Genomic DNA, 24,311 nt, shown 5'->3' with positions numbered 1-24,311 from the left:
GTATGATGCTAGGAGCCCGGCTCCCTGCACTGAGTTCGGTCCGGGACTTGCGGCCGAAATACGTCCGTCAATTACGGACATAATTAGTGTGTGTGTGCACATACCCTTATATAAAAAAAAAAAAGCCAAAATGCTCAGCTAGTTTTTGCATGAAACCTGTTGGGAAAGTTGACGGGTCAACTTTGAAGTGTACTTTTTGGGCTAAAATGTACTACCACGATGATATATAAGGTGTTAAATATTGCTCTTTAACAGGAATTGCTGACACCTACCTCTAATGGAAGAGAGCGTTTTGTACAAAGAACTCCATCCTCTTCAGTGCAGAAAAGATCAGACACCAGCTGGAAATCTCCTGCAAACCGCTTACTACAGCATACGCCAACACCATGTAAACCGGATGCTAAGAGTGCTTCACATCTACAGCTTGTGCAACAGGTTTGAAACTCCTTGTTTTGATTACGTTTTCAAGTAATTCTAGTGTAGTATTAACCCCTTAACGCTCCATGACCTACTATTAGGTCATACTAACTAGAGCATTCGCGCTCAGTGACCTAATAGTAGGTCATGGAGTAAATGCAGCGCCGTTTTCCGCCGGCGCGTTCACGAGCTGTGAAAGCTGCTGTTTCAGACAGCAGACCATCACCGCTCAATGTGCTCCGCCGATTAACCCCTTAGAAACCACGTTCAATAGCGATCGCTGCTTCTTAAGGGTTAAGCCACGATCGACGGCCCGATCCATGATAGTGGGCGGCGATGGCTACTATGGCAACCAGAATCGAAACTACAGTTAGTTACGCAAAAAACAAGTCCTCGCACGGCTTTCTTCATGGGCAAATAAAGTTATGGCGCTTAGAATAAGGCAACACAAAAAGTCAATTATTTTTTACAGAAAGTATTTTATCGTGCAAACACCATAAGACATAAAAAAAACTAAACATATGGTATCGCCGTAATCTTGTCGTCCCGCAGAATAAAGTGAATTTCATTTATAGTGCACGGTGAACGCGGTAAAAAAAATAAGAACCCATAGAAGAATTGCGGTGTTTTAGTCACCACGCCTCTTAGAAATAGAATAAAAATTTGCATACACCCCATGAAAATTACAATGCATTGCTAAAGGGGTCTAGTTTCCAAAATGGGGTCACTTTTGGGGGGTTTCCACTGTTTTGGCACCACAAGACCTCTTCAAACCGGACATGGTGCGTAATAAAAAGGAGGCCTCAAAATCCACTAGGTGCACCTTTGCTTTGGAGGCAGGTGCTTCAGTCGATTACCGCACTGCTAGAAGAAATCTGAGAGACCTCCCTAAGACTCTGCTTGAGCAAACACTCAGAAGGGGTGAGAGCAGGGCACAATCTAGCAGCAACATATTGTATCGAGTACAAGGACAAGAGAGATGTCCTTGTATTGACGACAATACATGGCCACACCAGTCCCCACGTCCCTGTACCATTACAGAGACCCCCAAACCAGACTGCATCCTGGACTACAATAGGTACATGGGAGGGGTGGACTTGTCAGGTCAAGTCCTGAAGCCCTACAGCGCCATGCGGTGTGGTATAAGAAGCTGGCCGTGCACATCATACAGATGGTCTTGTACAATGCGTACGTGCTACGTCTATGTGCAGGCCAGACGGGAACTTTCCTGGAATTTCAAGAGGTGATTACCTAATCTTTAGGGACCAAGAAGGGGGGCACCCAGTACTTCTGGAAGCGAGGCCACACACTGTACCAGGGCAACACTTTCCAGGAGAAGTTCCCCAAACTGGCAAGAAGGGCAAAAGTCAAGAGGTGCAAAGTGTGCTATAAGAGGGGGATAAGGAAGCACACAATATATAAATGTGACCCGAAAAACCAGGGCTCTGTATGAAAGTGTTTTATGTATTCTACATCCCTTGATTTTTAATCTACTCCAGTTTTACTTACCCTGATGCACGCTGCACAGCTTATCCCCCCCTCATCTTTTCCTTCTGAGCCCTGCTGTGTGCCCATTCAGCGGATAACCGCCACATGTAGGGTATTGCCGTACCCAGGAGAACCCACATTAGTTTATGGGGTGTATGTCTCCGGTCAAAATGCTCACTACACTTCCTAGATGAATGCCTTAAGGGGTGTAGTTTTTAATACGGGGTCGCTTCTCGGGGATTTCAACTGTACTGGTACCTCGGGGGCTTCTGCATACATGACTTCGCACCAGAAATTCCCCTGAAGGCCAAATGGTGTTCCTTCCCTTCTGAACCCTCCCATGGGCCCAAACGGCAGTTTATCACAACAAATGGGGTATTGCCGCACTCAGGACAAATTGGGCAGCAAAATTGATTATTTTATACCCTGTGAAAATAAGACATTTTGATTTAAAAAAAATTACATTTTTTTGCAATAAGATGTCATTCATTTCACAGCCCAATTCAAATACGTGCTGTGTAAAAACTGGCGTCAAAATGGTAACAACCATAAATTCCTTCCTTGAGGGGTGTAGTTTCCAAAATGGGGTCACTTTTGGGGGATTCCTACTGTTTTGGCACCTAAACACCTTCAAACCTGGCATGCTGCCTAAAATATATTCTAATAAAACAAAAAGGCCTCAAAATGCACTAGGTGCTTTGCTTCTGGGGCTTGTTTTAGTCCACGAGCACACTAGAGCCACATGTGGGACATTTCTAAACTGCAGAATCTGGACAATACATATTTAGTGTTTCTCTGGTAAAACCTTCTGTGTTAAAGAAAAAAAATTTACTAAAATTTAAATTCAGCAAATTTCACCTCTATGCTAAAATTCCTGTGAAATGCCTAGAGTTGGAAAAAAAAAGGCAAAAAAACGTTCTAAATGCTGTTAATACTTTGAGGGGTCTAGTTTTTAAAATGGGGTGTTTTATGGGGGTTGCTAATACTTTGGCCCCTCAAAGCCACTTCAGAACTGAACAGGCACCTTTAAAAAAAAAAAAAGGCTTTTGAAATTTTCTTAAATGAGAAATTGCTGGTTAAGTTCTAAGCCTTGTAACGTCCAAGAAAAATAAGAGCGTTCAAAAAACGATGCCAATCTAAAGTAGACCTATGGGAAATGTGAATTAGTAACTATTTTGGATGGTATAACCATCTGTTTTACAAGCAGATGCATTTAAATTCTGAAAAATGCTTTTTTTTTTTCTACATTTTCTCTAAATTTTTGCAATTTTTCACCAATAAACACTGAATATTTCGACCAAATTTTACCACTAACCTAAAGCCCAATGTGTCACGAGAAAACAGTCTCAGAATCGCTTGGCTAGGTTTAAGCATTCCGACGTTATTACCACATAAAGTGAAATGCCAGCTTTAAAAAATGGGCTCTGAGCCTTAAAGGGAATGTGTTGCCAGCAAAACATGTTTTTTTGGTTTTTTTTTTAGTTAAACAATTAGTGTGTAGGTGATTAAACATTGTTCTAATTTTTTTATTTTTTTTCCACAAATTAGGAAATATTATAAATTGGATTCAATTTATAATATTTCCCAGCATTGGTCACTAGATGGAGCCATTCCCAAAATTGCAGCATTGCATGTGGTAAAGCAACCACATTGCTTTATGCTGCAAAATTGGGTAAAAATCCCTCGCTCTAGTGAGCTCTCAGAATCCCCCCCTCCTTTATCCTGGCTAGTGCCGGGAGAAACGAGGGGTTTGAACGGTCTAACCTCCTACACTGTGTGTCGCCATTTTTTGAGCTAACACACAGTGTAGTAGGTTTACATACAGTAGTAAACACACACTGAAACACGAACATACATAGAAATAACTTACCTGCTCCAGTCGCCGCCGCTCCCTCCGGTCCATCCGCTCCGTCTGCTGCCGCTGCTCCATGTGCACAAGTCCGGAAGCCGCGACCGGAAGTAGTAATCTTACTGTCCGGCCGCGACTTCCGGTCCACAGGAAAATGGCGCCGGACAGCGCGCATTTCAAATTGAACTGTGTGGGAGCGGCGCATGCGCCGTTCCCACACAGCGGCGTACACGATAGTGGATGGAACGGGCCCCGTTCGCAGTCTCTATGGGACTGGAGCTGCCGTATTCCATGTCTGTATGTATCGTTAATCGACACATACAGAAATGGAAAAAAAAATGGCAGCCCCCATAGGGAAGAAAAAGTGTAAAAATAAAAAAAAGTAATACACAAACACACAAATTAATCCAAACGTTTTTAATAAAGCACTAACATCTTAAAAAAAATAAATTTGGGTGACACTGTTCCTTTAAGGCCCAAACTAGGCTGCGTCCTTTTTTTTTTTTTTATATCCATTTGCTTTTAGTGTGTTTTTTTTTTTTTTAAACATATTTTTATTGAATTTTTTCAACACAAAAAAAACACACATCATACAGTAATGCATTGCCATAATAATAAACATTACAAAAAATGTATAAATGAACATGTGATAGTGAATGCTTCCTAGCAAACTAGGTTTGATCTTGGAAGTTATTCCCCATGGGCTATCAGCCCTCCTTCATCTCCTCCATCCTTCCCGTCCTTTAACCCCACATGTCGGGTATTCCTGTAAACATTGTTACATAACTTTGCATATCTGCCTAACTAACATAACTAAACAATACACAGAACAAATAAGAAATGGGAGCATACATAACAATTGGAGCTTCGTGAAGCAGTTCACCAACTCAGGCAGCTAGTCCGCAAGAATAAAGAAATCCCAGAGGATATATATGCTTTACTCCCGTGATATTTTCAGTGCCCCTAAAGTGCCCTTAAGATCTTCAATCAAGTACCATGACGTTCCCGTAAACGGATCTATGATGTCCCTTCGTTCTTCACTGGTGAAATATTTTGTGAGGAAAAGCTTCCATTTCTCAAAGAATTTTTTGCTCTGCGTGTCTTTATTCTGTAATATACCAATGCGGTCTAGATAAAACAGTTTCCTCAACCCCTGGACCACCATGTTCTGAGTCGGTACTTCAGCTACAAGCCAGTTTTGGAGTATGCACCTCTTTGCCACAATCAGTGTGGCATGGGCCATGGGAGCTAAATGTGTCGTTTCTGTCTCTTCTAATTCTCCATCATGTTGTATATGGAATAAGACCTCCATTGGCCCTAAATTCCCATGGAACCTGCCCACCTGCTGCAATAAGGATGTTATCTCCCCCCAGAATGGCTGAATATGTGCACACGCCCAAAGGCCATGATACATGTCTGTCTTTGAGATATTACATCTAGGGCATGACGTTTTCCTATCTGGTTGCGAGGCGGAGGGGGCCAAGGTAAATGCATATATTGCTTGGTGAATGATCTTCAAATGAGTTTCCCTCCAGTTTTCGTTGTGCACGTGTGCCCTGAAATCCACCAGCCCTTTTTCAATATGCTTTTCAATGCCTGGTAAATTAAACAGTTTTTCTCATCTCCCAAAGGCCTGCCCCGGGGACATCTTCACTAGTGATGGTCTGAGTGTACTATATAATTGGGAAATGGAGTGTCTGTGATTGTCCGTGAACCATGAATCAAACAGGTTGGGGGGGACCTCATCCGCTACATCCGCAAGTTTAGTTTTACAGTGATTAACTATTTGTAAGTACTGTAAGTGCTGATGCCGAACAAAAACATATTTATTCTGGAGCTCCTGCAAGGTTAACCACCTCTTATCCTGCGCGTGGAACATATCCCCCAGAGTCGCTACCCCTTTCTCCCTCCATTCTGACATTAGTTTGTTAGATCTTCCTGCTGCAAACTCTGGGTGCTGCCATAAGGGCATATGTTTTGAAATGCGATAAGAGAGGTTATAGTGTTTGCGCAATACCTTCCAGGCAATGATGGTATCTCGTAACAGAGATGATTTCTTGACGATCTTTGGGAGACAAGTGAACGTTGTGTGTACCAGAGCCATGAGATCCCAAGGTTTTGCTAGCTGTCTCTCCAGTCTAGTATTGGAGTGGAACTCTGTGTTGTGTTTCCAATCTAGCAGATGTCTACTCAAGCAGGCCAGGTTATAACCCCGAATGTTAGGGAAATTGACCCCTCCTTCCGCCTTCCTCATCATGAGTTTCGTGAGCGCTATTCTTGGTTTCTTCCCCCCCCATATGAATTTGGTAAATGATGAGTTGAGTGTATTGATATCTGCGTGCTTGACCAGAAGTGGGATAGTCTGGAGCGGGTAGAGTAATTTCGCAAATCCTGACATTTTGATCAAACAGCTCCTTCCCATCAGTGATAGAGGTAGACTGTGCCATCTCAGAAGATCTGCTTGGATATCTTGTATAAGGGGGGGATAATTTAGATCATACAGCGAGTTGGGTGCCCGACCCACTTTAATACCCAGATAAGTAATGTTTGACTTAGCCATCTCAACATCCAGGGAGGCTAGGGACCACCTATATGCTGGGTCCTGCGTTCCCAAATCTAATAACTGGCATTTTAACGTGTTAACTTTGTACCCTGAATAGCTCCCAAAGTCGTTCAATGCCTGGAAGATACGCGGAACATCTTTAAGGGGGTCTGCGAGAAATAACAAGATGTCATCTGCAAACAACGTTTCCTTGACCTCCATCTCCCCCACCCTTATGCCCGTATATAAATTGGATGACGCCAGATAACGTGCCAGCGGCTCCAAAGCCAGATTGAACAACAGTGGCGATAGCGGGCACCCCTGTCTTGTACCTTTACATAGACGGAATGGTTTAGACAGAGAGCCTGGTGTGGAGATTCTAGCCTTAGGGTCTTTGTATATGTGGTGTAATAATATCCTGAATGCCCCCGTTATTTCCATCTTATCCAGGACAGCATCCAACCAATTCCAACGGACATTGTCAAAAGCTTTCTCCGCGTCAAGTAAAAGTAAAGCCGAATGTTCCCCCGGAAATGGGTTATGCTGTACTCTATCTAGCACTGCCAGAACCGTCCTAATGTTGGTGACCGCCGACCTACCTTTAATAAAACCTACTTGTTCTGGGGCTATGAGGAACGGCATTATATTTGCTAACCTATCAGCTATGATTTTGGAAAGGAGTTTAGCGTCCACGTTTATGAGCGATATGGGTCTGTATGATCCTGGTAGTAGGGGGTCCTTTCCAGGTTTAAGCAATAATTTCACATAAGATGTGTCTGCTGATGGTGGTAACCCCTCCTCTCCCAGAGCATTGTTAAACAAGGAGACCAAAGTCTCCGTAATCTGTTCCCGCATTACTTTAAAAAATTCGCCGGTCAGCCCATCTGGGCCAGGCGCCTTACTATTTTTAAGGTTTCTTATTGCCTCATCCACCTCCTCCCTTGTGACCCTGGCATTTAGAAGTTGCAACTGTTCCGCGGAGATGACCGGTAAAGTGACCTTGTCTAACAGTGTGTCTGTCAATGAAAGGGAAGATGTATCAGAGTATAGCTCCTCATAAAATTTAGCCAAGATGGAATTAATACTAGTTGGATCGCATGTTTCTCGCCCATTATGATCCCTTAATTTCGCTATGTGCTGCACTGAGCGCTTTCCTCGAGCCATATTGGCCAAAAGTTTACCCGCCTTACTTCCGAATTTATGTAAAGTAGCTTCAAAGTCTTGAGTATGCATTGTTTCTTTCTGAGCTGCCCACTCGTCAAAAGAGTGTTTTGCCTGAATCCAGGCCTGTCTAGCATCTAATGTAGGGTGTGCCAAATATGCTGTATAGGTTGCCCTCAGTGTAGCACTAGAAGCATTACATTTTTGTGTTATTTCCCGTTTTTTGCTGGCAGTATACGCCATTATCCTCCCCCTCAGCACTGCCTTGGCCGTATCCCAGTACAGTGAGGGGTCATCTCTGTGTTCTGAATTCGTCGACGTGTATTCTAACCACCACCCTCTTAGCTGTCTCACAAAGGTGTCATCAGTTGCTAAATGAGCCGGGAATCTCCATATGAAGTCTGATCCTCTGGGATATATTTCCTGAAAATCTACTCGTACCGGGGCGTGATCTGAGATCACTAGGTCCCCTATCTCAGCGGCCCCCAGCCTCGGTTGTAGTGTTGGATATTAAGAGGTAGTCAATCCTGGACCAGGACTGTTGAGCGTGGGAGTAATGTGTAAATTCCCGGGCGTCCGGGTTACCCCTTCTCCAGGGATCTATTAAGTGTGTTCTTTCCATCAGGGGTCCCAACACTCGGTCCTGTTTTCTGGGAGCCCCTGTTGGAATGGATCCCGTGCTTTGTGAACTGTGTGTGCGTCTATCCACCTTGTGATCAGAAACTGAATTAAAGTCACCTCCCACTATTTTGTGCTGGACATTATCTGACATAAGGGCCCTTTCCAAACCATTGAAAAACGCAATATTATCACTATTAGGTCCATACACATTATAAATGCTTAATACCCCACATGGTGTGCTTAGAGTAATATGGAGCAGTCGCCCTTCCTTATCTGCATCAGTGTGGATTTCCTCATGTACCAGGTTTCTATTTATTAAAATAAGTACCCCCGCTTTACGGCCACAAGCTGAAGAGCCGTATACTTGGCCCACCCACAACTTTTTCATGCGGTGGAAGTCGCTCTCCTCCAAATGTGTCTCCTGAAGAAGAGCGATGTCCGTATGGAGTTTTTTTAAGTGACTGAGTACCATCATTCTCTTGTTAGGGGACCTGAGCCCCTTTACATTCCACGAGGTCAGCTGCATAAAGTGGGCGTTCCGAAAAGGTTCACAATTGACTGGTCATAAATATCTAATTCTAGGCAAGCGTGCTTTGCTGCCTTGGTAGCCGCCCGGCGGCGTCTGCTCCAGATTGCTCCCAACATTACAATAACAACATTTACATTCGGTGCCAGAGAATTGGCACAACCTTTAACAACAAAATGCCCATCCAGGAATGTCACCAGCATTTCCTGTGAGACAAACTTTAAATTGGCATACATAACTTCACTTTTTTCTGGTCTGTGACCCCTCCCCCCCTCCCCTTCCCGCCATCTTTTCGTGATATACTGGAACTTCACATTTTAATTTTTAAAGTATCAAAATAAGTTGGGCTTCCTATACAACACGGGTACAAGTGCTTATGCCTATTATAGCAGGAATTTTGTCGGCATAATATCCCACCAGAACCAATTGCCACATAAATATATAAGGCACAATCAAATGCGCTCATGGAGCCTCTATGCGATACTTATCAGTCCGGGATGGTTGCAAGCCGGTTTTCTGAGCGTTGTCGATGTGGCATCTTCGACGATTCTGCCCGTTGTTGCTTGGGTGAGGAAGTGGAATTGCGGGCGATATCTGACCATGTACAGTCCCTCGGTGAAGAAACTGGTGTACGGGGGACCTTCCCCTCCTGTACCTTGACTCGCCGTCTCCTCTCCCGATTGTCTAGGGCCCCGAAGTCCAGGGATCTTGTCTACATATAATGCCGCCTCCTCAGGATTGTGGAATACCTTGGTGGCGCCATCCGTCTGCATGATCCTCAAAGTGGCCGGATACTGTAGCTGAAATTTAATTTTGCGTTTGTAGAGGGAGGTGCAAACCCCTCCAAATGCTCTCCGCCGCCTTGTGACTTCTGCCGAATAATCTGCAAACAGGATGACTTTTGCCACCCTTATATGCAAAGGGGTATTACGGTTCCTGAAAGTGCGCAAAAGTTCCTCTTTGTCATTGTAATCCAAGTACCGCATGATCACCTGGCGCGGTCTGCTTTGCGGCTCTCCTTTGGCGTTGGTGCTCGGACCAGGGGGGCCCACTCTGTGTGCCCTTTCCACTCTGCAAGATCTGGTCAGACCTAGCGCTTCTGGTAACTCCGTCTCGCAGATGCCCTGGAGGAGCTGCGGTCTAATATGCTCAGGCAGTCCCACTATCCTTAAATTGTTTCTTCTGGACCGATTCTCAAGATCTTCTAAGCGGTCTCTGAGTTTTGTGTTATCTCGCATTAGGTCTCTAATGCAGGTATGTGCCCCTGCTGATTCATCCTCCATGAGACCAACCCGCTGCTCCAATTCATCTAGTCGATTGCCATGAGATGTCACCTCATTTTGGAGTTTTTGGAGCGTTGTTGTGACTGTGGCTATTAAGGATTCTCTGATGTCGGGGGCCAGTTGGGTAGCTACCTCAATTGCCAGCTTCCGATAATCAATCTGTGAGTCAGTCATTACCGACGGCGATAGCATTTCCCTCTGAATTTCTGGGCTCTGAGACCTGCTCTGTGAAAGTGGTGGCTGCAGCGGCGCCGCCATCTTGGATGGCCCCTCACCTCGTGTGCTGTGCTCGGCCGGACAGGAGATCTCTCTGCTGCCGCTCCGGAGGAGATATCTCTCCATAAACCTCCCGGTTCTTGTCCCCCACCTCTCCTCCTAATGCCTGGGTGTTTATATCCTGCGGGTGTGTGGCGTAGATGGGTTAGGGGATCAGGGCTTCAGGAGCTCATGCAGCTCCGTCCTCACATCCCAGCGCCGGAACCGGAAGTCCTTTTAGTGTGTTTAATGAAATACATTTTATTTATTTGTGTGTTTTTGTGTTTGACTTTTTTCTTTTACTTCACTATGGGGGCTGCCTCCTTTTTTTTTTTTTTTAATCTCTATGTCGATTAACGACACATACCGAGATGGAATACTGCACATACAGCCCCATAGAGAATGTGAACGGGAGCCGTTACATTCACTATGGTGTACGCCGTCTGTGTGGGAACGGCGCATGCGCCGCTTCCACACAGTCCAAAAGGAAGGTCTTCGGCCGAGCGACATCCGGCACCATTTTCTTGTGGACCGGAAGCCGCGGCCGGACAGTAAGATGACTACTTCCGGTCGCGGCTTCCGGACGGGTGTTCAGAAGCAAGGACTAGGAGCGGAGGCGGCGGCAGGAGCAGATAAGTTATGTTTGTGTATGTTTGTGTTTTACTGTGTGATTACCACTGTATGTAAGCCTACTACACTGTGCATTCGCTCAAAAAATGGCGGCACACAGTGTAGGAGGTTTGAACATTCAACCCCCTCCTTTCTCCTGGCACTAGCCAGGATAAAGGAGGGGGATTAATTGAGCACACTAGAGCGAGTGTGTCTTCTCCAATTTTGCAGCATAAAGCAATGAGGTTGCTTTACCACATGCCAATGCTGCAATTTTGGGAATTGCTCCCTCTAGTAACCAGCACATGGAGATGTTATAAATTAGAATCTAATTTATAATATTTCCTGACTTGTGAAAAAATGTAAAAAATTAGAACAATGTCTAATCGTGTATATACTAACTGTTTAACTAAAAAAAAATAATAAAATTTCTAGCGACCATTCCCTTTAACCCCTTCCCTCTTTAGCCACTTTTGACCTTCCTGACGGCCTCATTTTTCAAATCTGACATGTGTCACTTTATGTGGTAATAACTCCGGAATGCTTTCACCTATCCAAGCGATTCTGAGATTGTTTTCTCGTGACATATTGCACTTTAAGTTACTAGCAAAATTTGCTCGATATGTTCAGTATTTGTGAAAAACACCAAAAATTAGCGAAAAATTGCAAAAATTTGCATTTTTCTCAATTTAAATGTATCTGCTTGTAAGACAGGCAGTTATACCACACAAAATTGTTGCGAATTAACATCACCCATATGTCTACTTTAGATTGGCATCGTTTTTTGAACATCCTTTTATTTTTCTATGACCTCACAAGGCTTAGAACTTTAGCAGCAATTTCTCACATTTTCAAGAAAATTTCAAAAGGCTATTTTTACAGGGGCCAGTTCAGTTGTGAAGTGGTTTTGAGGGCCTTATATATTAGAAACCCCCAAAAAGTCACCCCATTTTAAAAACTTCACCCCTCAAAGTATTCAAAACAGCATTTAGAAAATGTCTTAACCCTTTACACATTTCACAGGAATTAAAGCAAAGTAGAGGTGAAATGTACAAATTTCATATTTTTTTGCAGAAATACATTTTTAATACAATTTTTTTTTATAACACAGAAGGTTTTACCAGAGAAATGCAACTCAATATTTGTTGCCCAGTTTCTGCAGTTTTAGGAAATATCCCACATGTGGCCGTAGCTGGCTACTGGAATGAAGCATCGGCCTCAGAAGCAAAGGAACACCTAGGGGATTTTGGGGCCTTATTTTTGTTAGAATATATTTTAGGCACCATGTCAGGTTTGACGGGCTCTTGCAGTGACAAAACAGTAAAAATCCCCCAAAAGTGACCCCATCTGGGAAACTAGACACCTCAAGGAAATTATCTAGGGGTGTAGTGAGCATTTTGACCGCACAGGTTTTTTACAGAAATTATTGGAAGTAGGCAGTGAAAATTAAAATCAACATTTCTTCAAAGAAAATGTAGGTTTAGCAATTTTTTTTAATTTTCTTTTTCTCATTTCCACAAGGACTAAAGGAGAAAAAGCACCGCAAAATTTGTAAACCAATTTCTCCCGAGTAAAACAGTACCCAACATGTGGTAATAAATGGATATTTGGACACACGGCAGGGCTTAGAAGGGAAAGAGCGCCATTTGGCTTTTGGAGCTCAAATTTAGCAGCAATGGTTTGAGAGGCCATGTCACATTTACAAAGCCCCTGAGGGGACAAAACAGTGGAAACCCCCCACAAGTGACCCCATTTCGGAAACTACACCCATTGAGGAAATGATCTAGGGGTATTGTGAGCGTTTTGACCCCACAGGTTTTTTGCATAAATTATTGGAAGTAGGCTGTGAAAATGATCTAAATTTTTTCAAAGAAAATGTAGGTTTAGCTAATTTTTTTTCTCATTTCCAGAAGGACTGAAGGAGAAAAACCACAACAAAATTTGTAAAGCAATTTCTCCCGAGTAAAACAATACCCCACATGTGGTAATAAACGGCTGTTTGGACATACGGCAGGGCTTAGAAGGGAAAGAGCACTATTTGGCTTTTTGATATCACATTTAGCAGGAATGGTTTGCGGAGGCCAGGTCACATTTGCAAAGCCCCTGAGGGGACAAAACCATGAAAACGCCCAAAAAGGGACTCCATTTAGGAAACGACACCTCTTGAGGAATTCATCTAGGGGTGTAGTGAGCATTTTGACCCCACAGATGTTTCATAGAATTTATTACAATTAGGCAGTGAAAATAAAAACAGTCCTTTTTCTTCAATAAGACGTAGCTTTAGCGCAAATTTTTTTCATTTTCTCAACCAAGGAAAAAAAGAACCCAACATTTGTAAAGCAATTTCTCCCGAGTACGGCAATACCCCATATGTGGTCATAAACTGCTGTTTGGGCAAACGGCAGGGCTCAGAAGGGAAGGACCGCCATTTGGAGTGCAGATGTTGCTGGATTGGTTTCTGGGCGCCTGTGGGCCCAAAACCGTGGAAACCCCCCAGAAGTGACCCCCATTTTGGAAACTACACCCCTCAATGCATTTACCAAGGGGTGTAGTAAGCATTTTAACCCTGCAGGTGTTTTGTAGATGTTGCAGAGTGAAAATGGGATTTTTTTCCATAGATATGCCAATATGTGGTGCCCGGCTTTTGCCACCATAAGACAGCTCTCTAATTATTATGCGGTGTTTCCCGGTTTTAGAAACACCCTACATGTGGCCCTAATCTTTTGCCTGGACATATGACAGGGCTCAGGAGTGAAGAGTACCATGCGGAGTAGAGGCCTAATTTGGCGATTTACAAAGTATTGGTTCACAACTGCAGAGGCTCAGATGTGAAATAATAAAAAGAAACCCCTGAGAAGTGACCCCCATTATGGAAACTGCACCCCTCAAGGCATTTATTGAGGGGTGTAGTGAGCATTTTCACCCCACAGGTCTTTTCCATAAATGAATGCACTGCGGATGGTGCAAATTAAAAATTTATATTTTTCCCTAGATATGCCATTCAGTGGCAAATATGTCATGCCAAGCTTATGACGGTGGAGACACACCCCAAAAATTGTTAAAAGGGTTCTCCCGGGTATGACGATGCCATATATGTTGAAGGAAACTGCTGTTTGGGCACACTGTAGGGTTCAGAGCCGAGGTTGCACCATTTGGCTTTTGGAGAGCGGATTTTGCTTGGTACTATATTTGTTTGAGTATTGCTGGTGTTTCCATTTATAATGTGGGGGTACATGTAAGCGGGGCGGAGTGTATATAAGGGGCATAGTCAGGTGGTATAAAAAAAAATAAAAAATCCATAGATGTGTGTTACGCTGTGAAGCAATCCTTTCCGCACAGGCCGGTGTCACACTGATAAATGGTGTCATTTCTTATCGCCCTTTTGGTCCACACTCCGCACCTTTTGTAGTTTGGGGAATTTTGCTGGGAAAGTGTTGTCCTGGTATAATACGGGCACCGTCGCTTCCAGCGGATATGTTTGGGCTCTCCCCTTCCTGGTCCCCTAATTTTAGGTCCTTGATAAATCGCCTCTTGAAACAGAAGAAATGTTCCCCTCGGCCTGCACAACTGCATATTTTTTTATTTCCTGACTTATTGGAGCCATAACTAATTTTATTTTTCATAGACGTAGTGGTATGAGGGCTGGTTTGTTGCGGGACGAGCTGTAGTTATTATTGGTACCATTTTGGGGTACATGTGACTTTTTGATCACCTTTTATCCTATTTTTTGGGATGCCAGGTAAACAAAAAAAAACGCAATTCTGGCACAGCTTTTTTCATTTTTTTTTATACAGCGTTCACCATGCGTTATAAACTACATGTTAACTTTATTCTGCGGGTCAGTACGATTCCGACGATACCTAATTTATAGCACTTTTTTATGTTTTACAACTTTTTTGCACAATACATTTTTTACAAAAGTAATTTTATTTTTTTTCTGTCGCCAAGTTGTGAGAACCATAACTTTTAAATTTTTTTGTCGACGGAGGTGTATGAGGGCTTGTTTTTTGCGGGACGAGCTATAGTTTTTATAGGTACCATTTTTGGATACGTGCGACTTTTTGATCACTTTTTATTCTAATATTTGTAGAGCAAAGTGACCAAAAAACAAACTCTGGTAAAGTTTTTTTTTTGTTTTTTTTTTTTTACGCTGTTTACCGCGTGCAATAAATAATATAATATTTTGATACCTCAGGTCGTGGCGATACCAAATACATATGGTTTATTATTTTTCAATAATAAAGGACTTGATAAGAGTAAAAGGGTGATTGTGTTTTATTTGATTACTTGAAACTTTTATTGTTTTCAAACTTTTATTTTTTGCACTTTTCTTCAAGTCCCAGTAGGGGACTTGAAGGTCCAACGGTCAGATTTTTTTTTTTTCTAATACATTGCACTACCTGTCATTCACTGACCGCAAGCCGATTAGGCTTCGCCTCCCGGCGGGACCTAATCGGCTTCCGTAATGGCAGAGCAGGAGACCATTGTGTCTCCTGTTGCCATAACAGCAGTCGCCAGTCCCGATTGCTAGGGTGCTGAGACTGTGACCCCCACCAATGTAATATTTGTGGCATATTCTAGAGAATTTAAAACCTGGATAACTTTTTTTAATTTTTATATTTTTGTCTGGTAATGATGCTCAGCCAAAGCTGCTTCACAATATTCATTGCGTCTCTACTTTTATGAATGATCTCTAAAAGCTGCCATGAAACACTACAAGATGAATGTGAGCGTTGTAAATAGCTGAGTGAATCTAACTTCAACTAAAGAGACTAGGTGGGGCGGCGTTTTAGTCTTTCTACGCTGTTTAAATAACTCCCATTCACTTCTATGTAGCCCTGTGGGAGAAGGTAGAGGTGCAGGTCCCGCAGCTATTGCACACTTACGGCATATCATCTGGATATGCCATAAATGTCCGAGATGGGTGTTCCCATTTAAGATTTGTCTGAAACATTAGTCTTAATAAATTCCCACCGTTATTTAGATTACATATACAAGTATGTGGTCTATGTATGTTTAACCCATTAGTGACCAGCCTATTTTAGGCCTCATTGACCAAGCAATTTTTTTTGTTTTAAAATGCGTTTTTTTTTTTTGTTTTTTTTTTTTCTTCGGCATATGCAGCTGTATGAGAGCTTTTCTTTTGTGGGATGAATTGTAGTTTTTATTGGTATCCATTTGGAGTACATGCGGTGACTTTTTTTTTTTTTTTTTCTTTTATTCAAATTTTTCGTAGGGCAGGATGAACAGAAAACCGCTATACTAGCATTGATTTTTTTATTTTTATTATTTATTTTTTTTTACACTGTTCGACAGGAAGGGGTTAACCCACACAACGAACAATTTTCATTTTCACTTTTTCCTCCACTTTCCAAAGCCATAATTTTTTTTACATTTTTTTCCGTCTATATAGTCCTATGAAGGCTTATTTTTTGCGGGGCAAGTTGTATTTTTTTTTTTTTCTAGCGCCATTTATTGTGCCATACAATGTACTAGGAAACGGGAAGAAAAATTATTTGTGGGGTAGAAAATTAAATTTTTTTTATTTTTTTTTGCACTACGTTTTTACGCCATTTACCGTGCAATTAAAACGGCATGTTAACTTTTCTGTGGGTCAATAAGATTACGGCAATACCAAATGTATATAGTTCTGTTTTTTACTACTTTTACAAGGAAGAAACGTAGTGTAAAAAATACAATTTATTTTGTCGCCAAAGTGAGTCATAATTTTATTTTTCTGTCGACGTGGTATGAGGGCTTATTTTTTGTGTGATAAGCTGTAGGTTTTTAATGCTACAGTTTTGGGGAACATGCAAGGTTTTGATTTTTTTTTTTTTGTGTGGAAATGAGTTGACCAAACAAATAGCGGTTCTGGTGTTTTTGCTTCTTTACAGCGTACACCGTGCGGGTTTGATAATGATATTAGTTTAGACTTTTACGGATGCGGCGATACCGATTTAAGTTTAGCATTTTTTTTTTCCTTTTTTATTTTTTTTTTGCAATGCATTAGAGGGAAAATAAGAAAAGGTTTTTTTATTTAAAACTTTTTTACATAAAAAAAGTAAATTCTTTACTTTTTTTTTTTTTTTTTTTTTTGTCCCCCCCCCCCCCCCCCAAGGGGATTTCAACCAGCGATCGCTTGCAGTATATAGTCTTTCTGACAGGTTTCTATTAAGCTGTGGCAGAGGGCTTAATAGGAGCCCAAAAATGGCAGACCTTGGGGCCTTCTTTGGGCTCCCAGGCTGCCATAGCAACCATCGCCACCCCGCGATTGCATTGCGGGGGGCGCGATGAGCTGCAATTGCCCCCCTCTATTTAAATACTGCAGTTGCTATTGACTGTGCCTTTCAACGGGTTAAACTAGCAGGATCGCACTTGAGCGCGATCCCGCTTGTTACCGTAAAGTACCATACAGCCAACACCCGCATTGTATGAAGTGGGCTTACTCAGTGAGCCCGCTCCATACTGACACCCCCCTACCCGGCTATGACCTAGCCATATGTCAAATGTCGGGAAGGGGTTAAATAACGTAATATCTCTATAGTTGGTGTCATTACCAAATATGTGTAACTTTCTTTATTTTTTGTTTTTTCATAAAACACTTTGTAAGGGGAATATGTATTTTGTTTGTGTTTTTTATTTATTATAAACTTTAAAGGGAATGTGTTGCCAGAAAAACATGTTTTTTTTTTAAAAATTAAACATTTAGTGTGTGGGTGATTAAACATTGTTCAAATTTTTTTTATTTTTTTGCACGAGTCCAGGAAATATTATAAATTATTTCTAATTTATAATACTACCCATTTTTGGTCACTAGATGGAGCTGTTCCCAAAATTGCAGCATTGCAACATTGGGTTAAAAGCCCTCGCTCTAGTGAGCTCTCAGCATCCCCCCTCCTTTATCCTGGCTAGTGCCGGGATAAACGAGGGGTTTGAACGATGTAACCTCCTACACTGTGTGTCGCCATTTTTTGAGCTAACCCACAGTGTAGTAGGTTTACATACAGTAGTAAACACACACAAACACGAACATACATTGAAATCTCTTACCTGCTCCTGCTGCCGCGGCTCCCTCCGGCCCGTCCGCTCCGTTTGCTGCCGCTGGTGCAAGTGCACAAATCCGGAAGCCGCGACCGGAAGTAGTAATATTACTGTCCGGCCGCGACTTCCGGTCCACAGGAAAATGGCGACGGACGGCGCCAATTTCGAATAGGACTGTGTGGGAGCGGCGCATGCGCAGTTCCCACAGAGACGCCGTACACTGCAGTCAATGGGACGGGAGCCGTTCGCAGTCCCTATGGGACTGTGGCTGCCGTATTCCATGTCTGTATGTGTCGTTAATCGACACACACAGAAATGGAACAAAAAATGGCAGCCCCCATAGGGAAGAAAAAGTGTAAAAATAAGAAAAAGTAAAACACAAACACACAAATAAATATAAACGTTTTTAATAAAGCACTAACATCTTGAACATATGAAAAAAATTTTGGGTGATGACACTGTTCCTTTAACTATTTTTTTTTTTTTTAGTCCCACTAGGGGACTTTACTGTGCAATTGTTTGATCGCTTTTATAATATACTGCAGTATTTCTGTATTGCAGTATATTCGTGTAAGGCCTCATTTCCACGAGCGTGTGGGTTTTGCGCACGCAAAAAACGCGGCGTTTTGACTGCGCAAAAGGCACTTAACAGCTCCATGTGTCATCATCATATGATGCGCGGCTGCGTGAGTTTCGCGCAGCCACCATCATTATGACACTCCGTTTGGATGTTTGTAAACAGAAAAGCACGTGGTGCTTTTCTGTTTACATTCAGTTTGACAGCTGTTGCGCGAATCACACTGTTCGCACGGAAGTGCTTCCGTCTGACATGCGTGGATTTCACGCACCCATTGACTTCAATGGGTGCGTGATGCGCGAAAAACGCCTAAATATAGAACATGTCGTGAGTTACGCAGCGGACACACGCTGCGCAAAACTCACGGACTGTCTGCACTGCCCCATGTCCATATATATACACTTTTATATCAAAATTGTGGAACCCCCCCCCCCCCCCAGAAAACTTAAATATACATACAAAAATACTTTTAAAACATAATTAAAAATGATCCCTCGGAGACCATAAGCTAGATACCAAAATTTGCCGTATAGAATTCGTGACGCGCATAGAGGTATCTTCCTTGGAAACCATAGGCGGCCATCATGCCAGCCACAGGTAATTGTAATAGTTGCTTTACACTCTGTGATTTTGTATTGACAATCACAAACCTACCATTGTGTGAGCTGTGTATCCTTTACATGGAGATTTAGGATTGTGTTCACCTTGCGCTCTCTGTGCATTATTGTTTGTTTTCAGACTATTTGATCTAATTGATTCTATACGGAAATTTTTGGTATATAGCTTATGGTCTGGGATAGATCATTTTTAATTATGTTTTAAAAGTATTTTTGTATGTGTATTTGTTTCTGGGGGGTTCCACAATTGTGGTATATTTATGGACATTGTGTGTCTACCTCCGGTAGCTGAGAGCAGGGAGTTTTATCAGAATAAAGCCCGTTAGTGGCTGCCGTAAAAAGGTGTATTGGCAGTCACTAACTGGTTAAAAGAACAGAAGCCCTTTTATGAGGATTTCACAATTCCTTAAATATGTTTTTATGCTTGTGATTTCTGAAGATTGGGTGAGGGAGACAATACTGTGCCTTCTGTGCACTGCCCAAATCTGACTTGAGTATTATAGCAGTTGCATTTCCTTGGTGACTATTCTCCCCTAAAACTATTTTATATATTTTTTTTTCCCTTTTAGGTTGCAGATTACATAGTTAATGAATCGCCAAGATCACTGTCTGGTCGAGGAATGGAGCTTGATGATTTAATTGGCATGCTGTCTTCAGATCCTTTCTTATCTAGAAAGGAGATTCCTCGGACCCCAGAAAATTTGAGTAAGTTACTTTTATTCCTCTGCTTTGTTGCTAAACTGTTTTCTTGTCTGTTCTATTGGGCTACAGACTGTAGGTATATGCTGTTGCCACTAGGAGGCCCCTTTTACAGGATATACCACATCTACAGACATTGAGCAATTCAGTCTTCGTTTAGTGTCTGCAGGAGGCAGACACTACTTATATTGCAGCAGAATATAACTTTTATTTTTTAATTTTCGGTCTCCATGTTGTCCCCTCCAAGGTTGGTGCGCTGTGTCCTACAAATGCACCACTTTCTCCCTGCCTATGAAAACAAGTGGGAGAAGAGTGTCAGCTCCTATGGCCCCACCAGCCTAAGGAGTACTTCTCCCACCAGTGTCTCCCCCTTACCCTTTGAGATGGAGGCTGAAGAGGGGAGTGTTGCAACTAATCTCCCTCCCCAAGGCCACCGCTTGTATAGCACTGACAGACCACATTACCTAGAGTCCCCTGGACAATGCCTACTGGTCACTTCCTTTTTTGGGTTTTGCAGACCCCTAAATTCACAGGCTTTTTTTATTTTTTTTTATTTAACCTGTTGTCCTGAGGCCGACTATCATTTTTTAATCTTGTGATCGGCATCAACATTTTCGACAGTTCGTACCTGCGGTGCCGTTTTGTGGCTATGTGTATAGTGCTGGGAGTGCCTTTTTTTTTTTTCTCCTCCACTTGTGGGGATTTAGCGCTTCTTCTCCGATTTGGCTACATGGGAGCACATGACTGCTGACGGACAAATGAGGAAGGTCGGTCACCCTGTACAGGATGACCTTTTTATCAAGTTTCCCACAAGGGAAGACCATATGACTGCGCTCCAAATCACTCTGTACACCTTGTGCCAATTTGGTATGATTGTCAACCACTCTAAGGCCTAGTTCACATGCAGTTTTATGCAGGCAAAAAAAAATCTTGTTGCAGTGACTTCCATCCGGAGGGTCTCTGAACTGGCGGCTTTGTCTTGCTGCTTTAAGTTCCGGACTTCATCCGGATAAGGCAGTGCTCTATACACTGCCCTCCTTTTTGTCTAAGGTCTCAGTTTTTCACATGAATGAGGACATTGTTCTGCCATCCTTTTGTCTGTCTTTCGAGTGAGTGTTCTCACCACAACCTGGATGTTGTCCATGCCTTGCGGACTTACATTTCTGTAACTACTTTTTTCTGGAGGTTGCATTCCTTGTTTATCCTCCCAGGGGGTCCTAGTAAGGGTTGGCACCTCTAAGGCCATGATCGCTCGATGAATTCGGATGACTATTCGCAAGGCTTACTGCGTTCGGGCTATAGTTTCCCATTTTCGGATTACGGCCCACTTTACAAGAGCGGTTGAGACTTCCTGGGCTGTGTGCAATCCAGCTTCTGCTCTTCAGGTGTACAAGGTGGCTATATGGTCTTCCTTTCATACTTTTGTCAAGTTCTATCTGGTGCATACCTTTGCCTCTGCAGAGGCTTCCATTGGATGCAATGTCTTGCTGGCATCTGTGAAATAGGTGGCCAAGCCCTTTCTTCTGTTCCTGTGGACTGCTTTAGGACATCCCACGGTCTGTCCCCAATGTAACGAACTAGAAAACAAGTACTCACTTTTTAAAATGAGTTTCTCGTCCAGTTCATTGGGGGACACCACTACTACCAGTTTTGTTCAAGGTTCTCATAATTGTAATTTGGAGCGATTCTCCTACTGTTTTGACGCCTTTACTTGCCTTGTTTCTGCTTCTTTTACTGCTTACGGACAGACTGAATAGCTGTCTATAGGTAGGGAAGGTCCTTTACGGGCCACTTTTTAACCCCTTAATACCGAAGGTGTTTTAAACCTTAGTGACCAGAGCAATTTTCGCAGTTTTGCTATTCACAGATGTAATGCAGTATAACTGTTTTATGTATCGATGTGAATTTTGCACTGTTTTCTTGGGACATGTAGTGCTTCCTTTTTGTGGTATATATGTATAGGTTACATTTTTTGTAATTTTTTTTTTATTTTTTTTTTTTTTTTTTTTTTATAGCCGTGGAAAGACAGAAAAAAAAGAAATTGATTTTTCATAATTAATTTAAAATTTAACCGTTTGAAAATAAAAGTAATTGTATCATACAAATGTATTGAAATATATTCTTTAATTTATCCTGATCATAAGGACACCTGACTTGGAGGTGTAGTTTGTTTTTTGACCAGAAATATAGTATAAAACAAAAGTGCCCCTTTTTTTTTTTCAATTGCGCACTAAAATGTCTTAACTTAGTTTTTTTACACCATGGTAGTAATGTATGGGTAATGGACTTGAAGTCCAATAAATAATGGTAAAAAAACCATTGTGTTCTACAAACTAGACACTCTAAAGTCTATTAACTTTATTAGTCTATTTTAACCCTTCACACTTGTTACAGAATTAACTTGGGCCAAAAAAATGTAAATTTGCTTTTTTTTTTACTAAAGTGTCACTTTTCTTAAGCCATTTCGAAACACCATGTGACATATTGGTAAAAGTGACACCTTTCCACATTCTGCTATTTCTCCCGTGTACGTTGATACCAAATATGTGTCTAATCTATTATATGGACCCGTTATAGGGCAAATCCTAGGAGTCCATTTTGGCTTTTGGAGGCCTGTCACACCAGAATTAATTTTGGTGCACCATGCTGCATTTGCCATAGTACTGGAGTGGCAGACTGTCAGAATTTACTAAATGACAAAAAAATACACACCCCAAATTCTATTTCTAGCGGTTCAATTCCTTCACACTTTATACAGAATTTGGCCAAACTTGGGCCAAAAAAATGTAAATTGCATTATTTTTTTTTTACATAAGTTGAACTAATGTGCTTATGGCACAGTGAAACCCAATTTCCCAACTACTAAGTAATTAATAAAATAGAACTTTTAATAGTATGCTAATAAAATGTCCAAGGATAGACAAACGACAGGCACAAGTAATTAAAGAGGCTCTGTCACCAGATTTTGCAACCCCTATCTCCTATTGCAGCAGATAGGCGCTGCAATGTAGATAAGAGTAACGTGTTTTTTTTTTGTTTTTTTTTTAAAAAACAAGCATTTTTGGCCAAGTTATGACCATTTTTATATTTATGTAAATGAGGCTTTCTAAAGTACAACTGGGCGTGTATTATGTGCGTACATCGGGGCGTTTTTACTTCTTTTACTAGCTGGGCGTTGTGAATAGAAGTATCATCCACTTCTCTACACAACGCCCAGCAGCATCGGCGTTTGCAGGTAAGTCGATGTAGCTACTTACCTGCTGATACTGCTGCAGAATCAACTGTAGCCTCTGGTGCCGATGTGTCCTCGCTCGTCCGACACGATGCAGGACCTGGGGCAGGAAGTGAGTGACGTCACAGCGTGATCTCTCGAACACGCTGTGTCTGCACTGCCAGAAGCTGGGCGTTAACGAAGAGAAGTGGATGATACTTCTATTCACAACGCCCAGCTAGTAAAACAAGTAAAAACGCCCAGATGTAACGAACACAATACACGCCCAGTTGTACTTTAGAAAGCCTCATTTACATAAATATAAAAATGGTCATAACTTGGCCAAAAATGCTCGTTTTAAAAAAACAAACAAAACGTTACTCTTATCTACATTGCAGCGCCGATCTGCTGCAATAGGAGATAGGGGTTGCAAAATCTGGTGACAGAGCCTCTTTAAAATTTATAGCTACCTAAGGTCAGCTAGCACATGCTCTGTGAACTATGCCAGGATAGAGTATGATAAATGCAAGAGTGTAGATGCTTAGGTCAGCAGCTGCAGACTGATGAACGTACGCTAGTATCAGTGTTGATTGTGGTGTAGAGGCTAGTCTGACATCGCAATTAGAATTGTATTAGCCCCCCGACATATTTCGCTGTAAACACAGCGTCCTCAGGAGATCAAAATGGGGCTAGTGAGCGCGCGTTCTGATTCCTCTTCCTTTAAAACCTCGGGCGAATGTCACACAGGAATCACCTGTGTATGAGCCAATAGGATTCCCTGACTAGGGACGAGCCTACATACAGCAAGATTGGCTAACTTGTATGCCAATCAGGAAGCTAGGCACAAAGTCCAATCAATACGCATGGTATACGCATGCGTGTAGTGTCTCAGGCTGGACTTAGCCGATTTAGTGCTTGAAAGGGCAAGTGCGCATGTCTGGGCACTTAGAATCTACGATGCTGCGATTGTATACACTAGATTAACAGGTAAGTGATCAAGGGAAACAAGTACCTAAGTTAGGTCAGGAGGACCATCCCAAACAGATGTCTAGTGGTGCTAAAGAGGTAGGCAGACTACGTGACGTATGAGAATAATAAGTGATAACCAATAGTGCTGTATTAGTACGTGGACACTATGGCATCGTTGCTTGTATTCATTAAAAATGAATATATCAGAATATATCCGCTCTGTAGGACAACCTAACAATGCGCTGCATTAGGAAGATAATATTCAGCAATCAGATCCTGTTTGAGTATCTCAGTTTAATAGGGAAGAGGAATAACATCGACCCAAATGGACATACAAATTAATAGCAGGCAACTTATTTATAAAAGTAAAGGTACCATATATATATATTTCCAGTAGTGATAGTCAATGTTATAATGATGTATCGACATTACGTCAATGAATATTC

The 24,311-nt window shown here is 42.1% G+C and overlaps 1 protein-coding gene across 3 annotated transcripts in view; it reads left to right on the top strand.

Annotated features, from left to right (window-relative positions):
- Positions 1–24,311, top strand: part of HAUS6 (HAUS augmin like complex subunit 6) — a 95,903-nt gene that overhangs the window by 56,118 nt on the left and 15,474 nt on the right. For all 3 annotated transcript variants that reach the window (XM_075825703.1, XM_075825712.1, XM_075825696.1), the window contains 2 exons: positions 256–435; positions 19,556–19,691. In XM_075825703.1, the coding sequence (XP_075681818.1) occupies positions 256–435; positions 19,556–19,691 (316 nt within the window). The remainder of the gene's footprint in view (positions 1–255; positions 436–19,555; positions 19,692–24,311) is intronic.

Source organism: Rhinoderma darwinii, chromosome 1 (genome assembly GCF_050947455.1).
Source record: "Rhinoderma darwinii isolate aRhiDar2 chromosome 1, aRhiDar2.hap1, whole genome shotgun sequence".
NCBI classification, from domain to species: domain Eukaryota; kingdom Metazoa; phylum Chordata; class Amphibia; order Anura; family Rhinodermatidae; genus Rhinoderma; species Rhinoderma darwinii.
The sequence above is the reverse complement of the archived record's forward strand: the minus strand, read 5'-3'. Positions and strand labels throughout refer to the sequence as shown.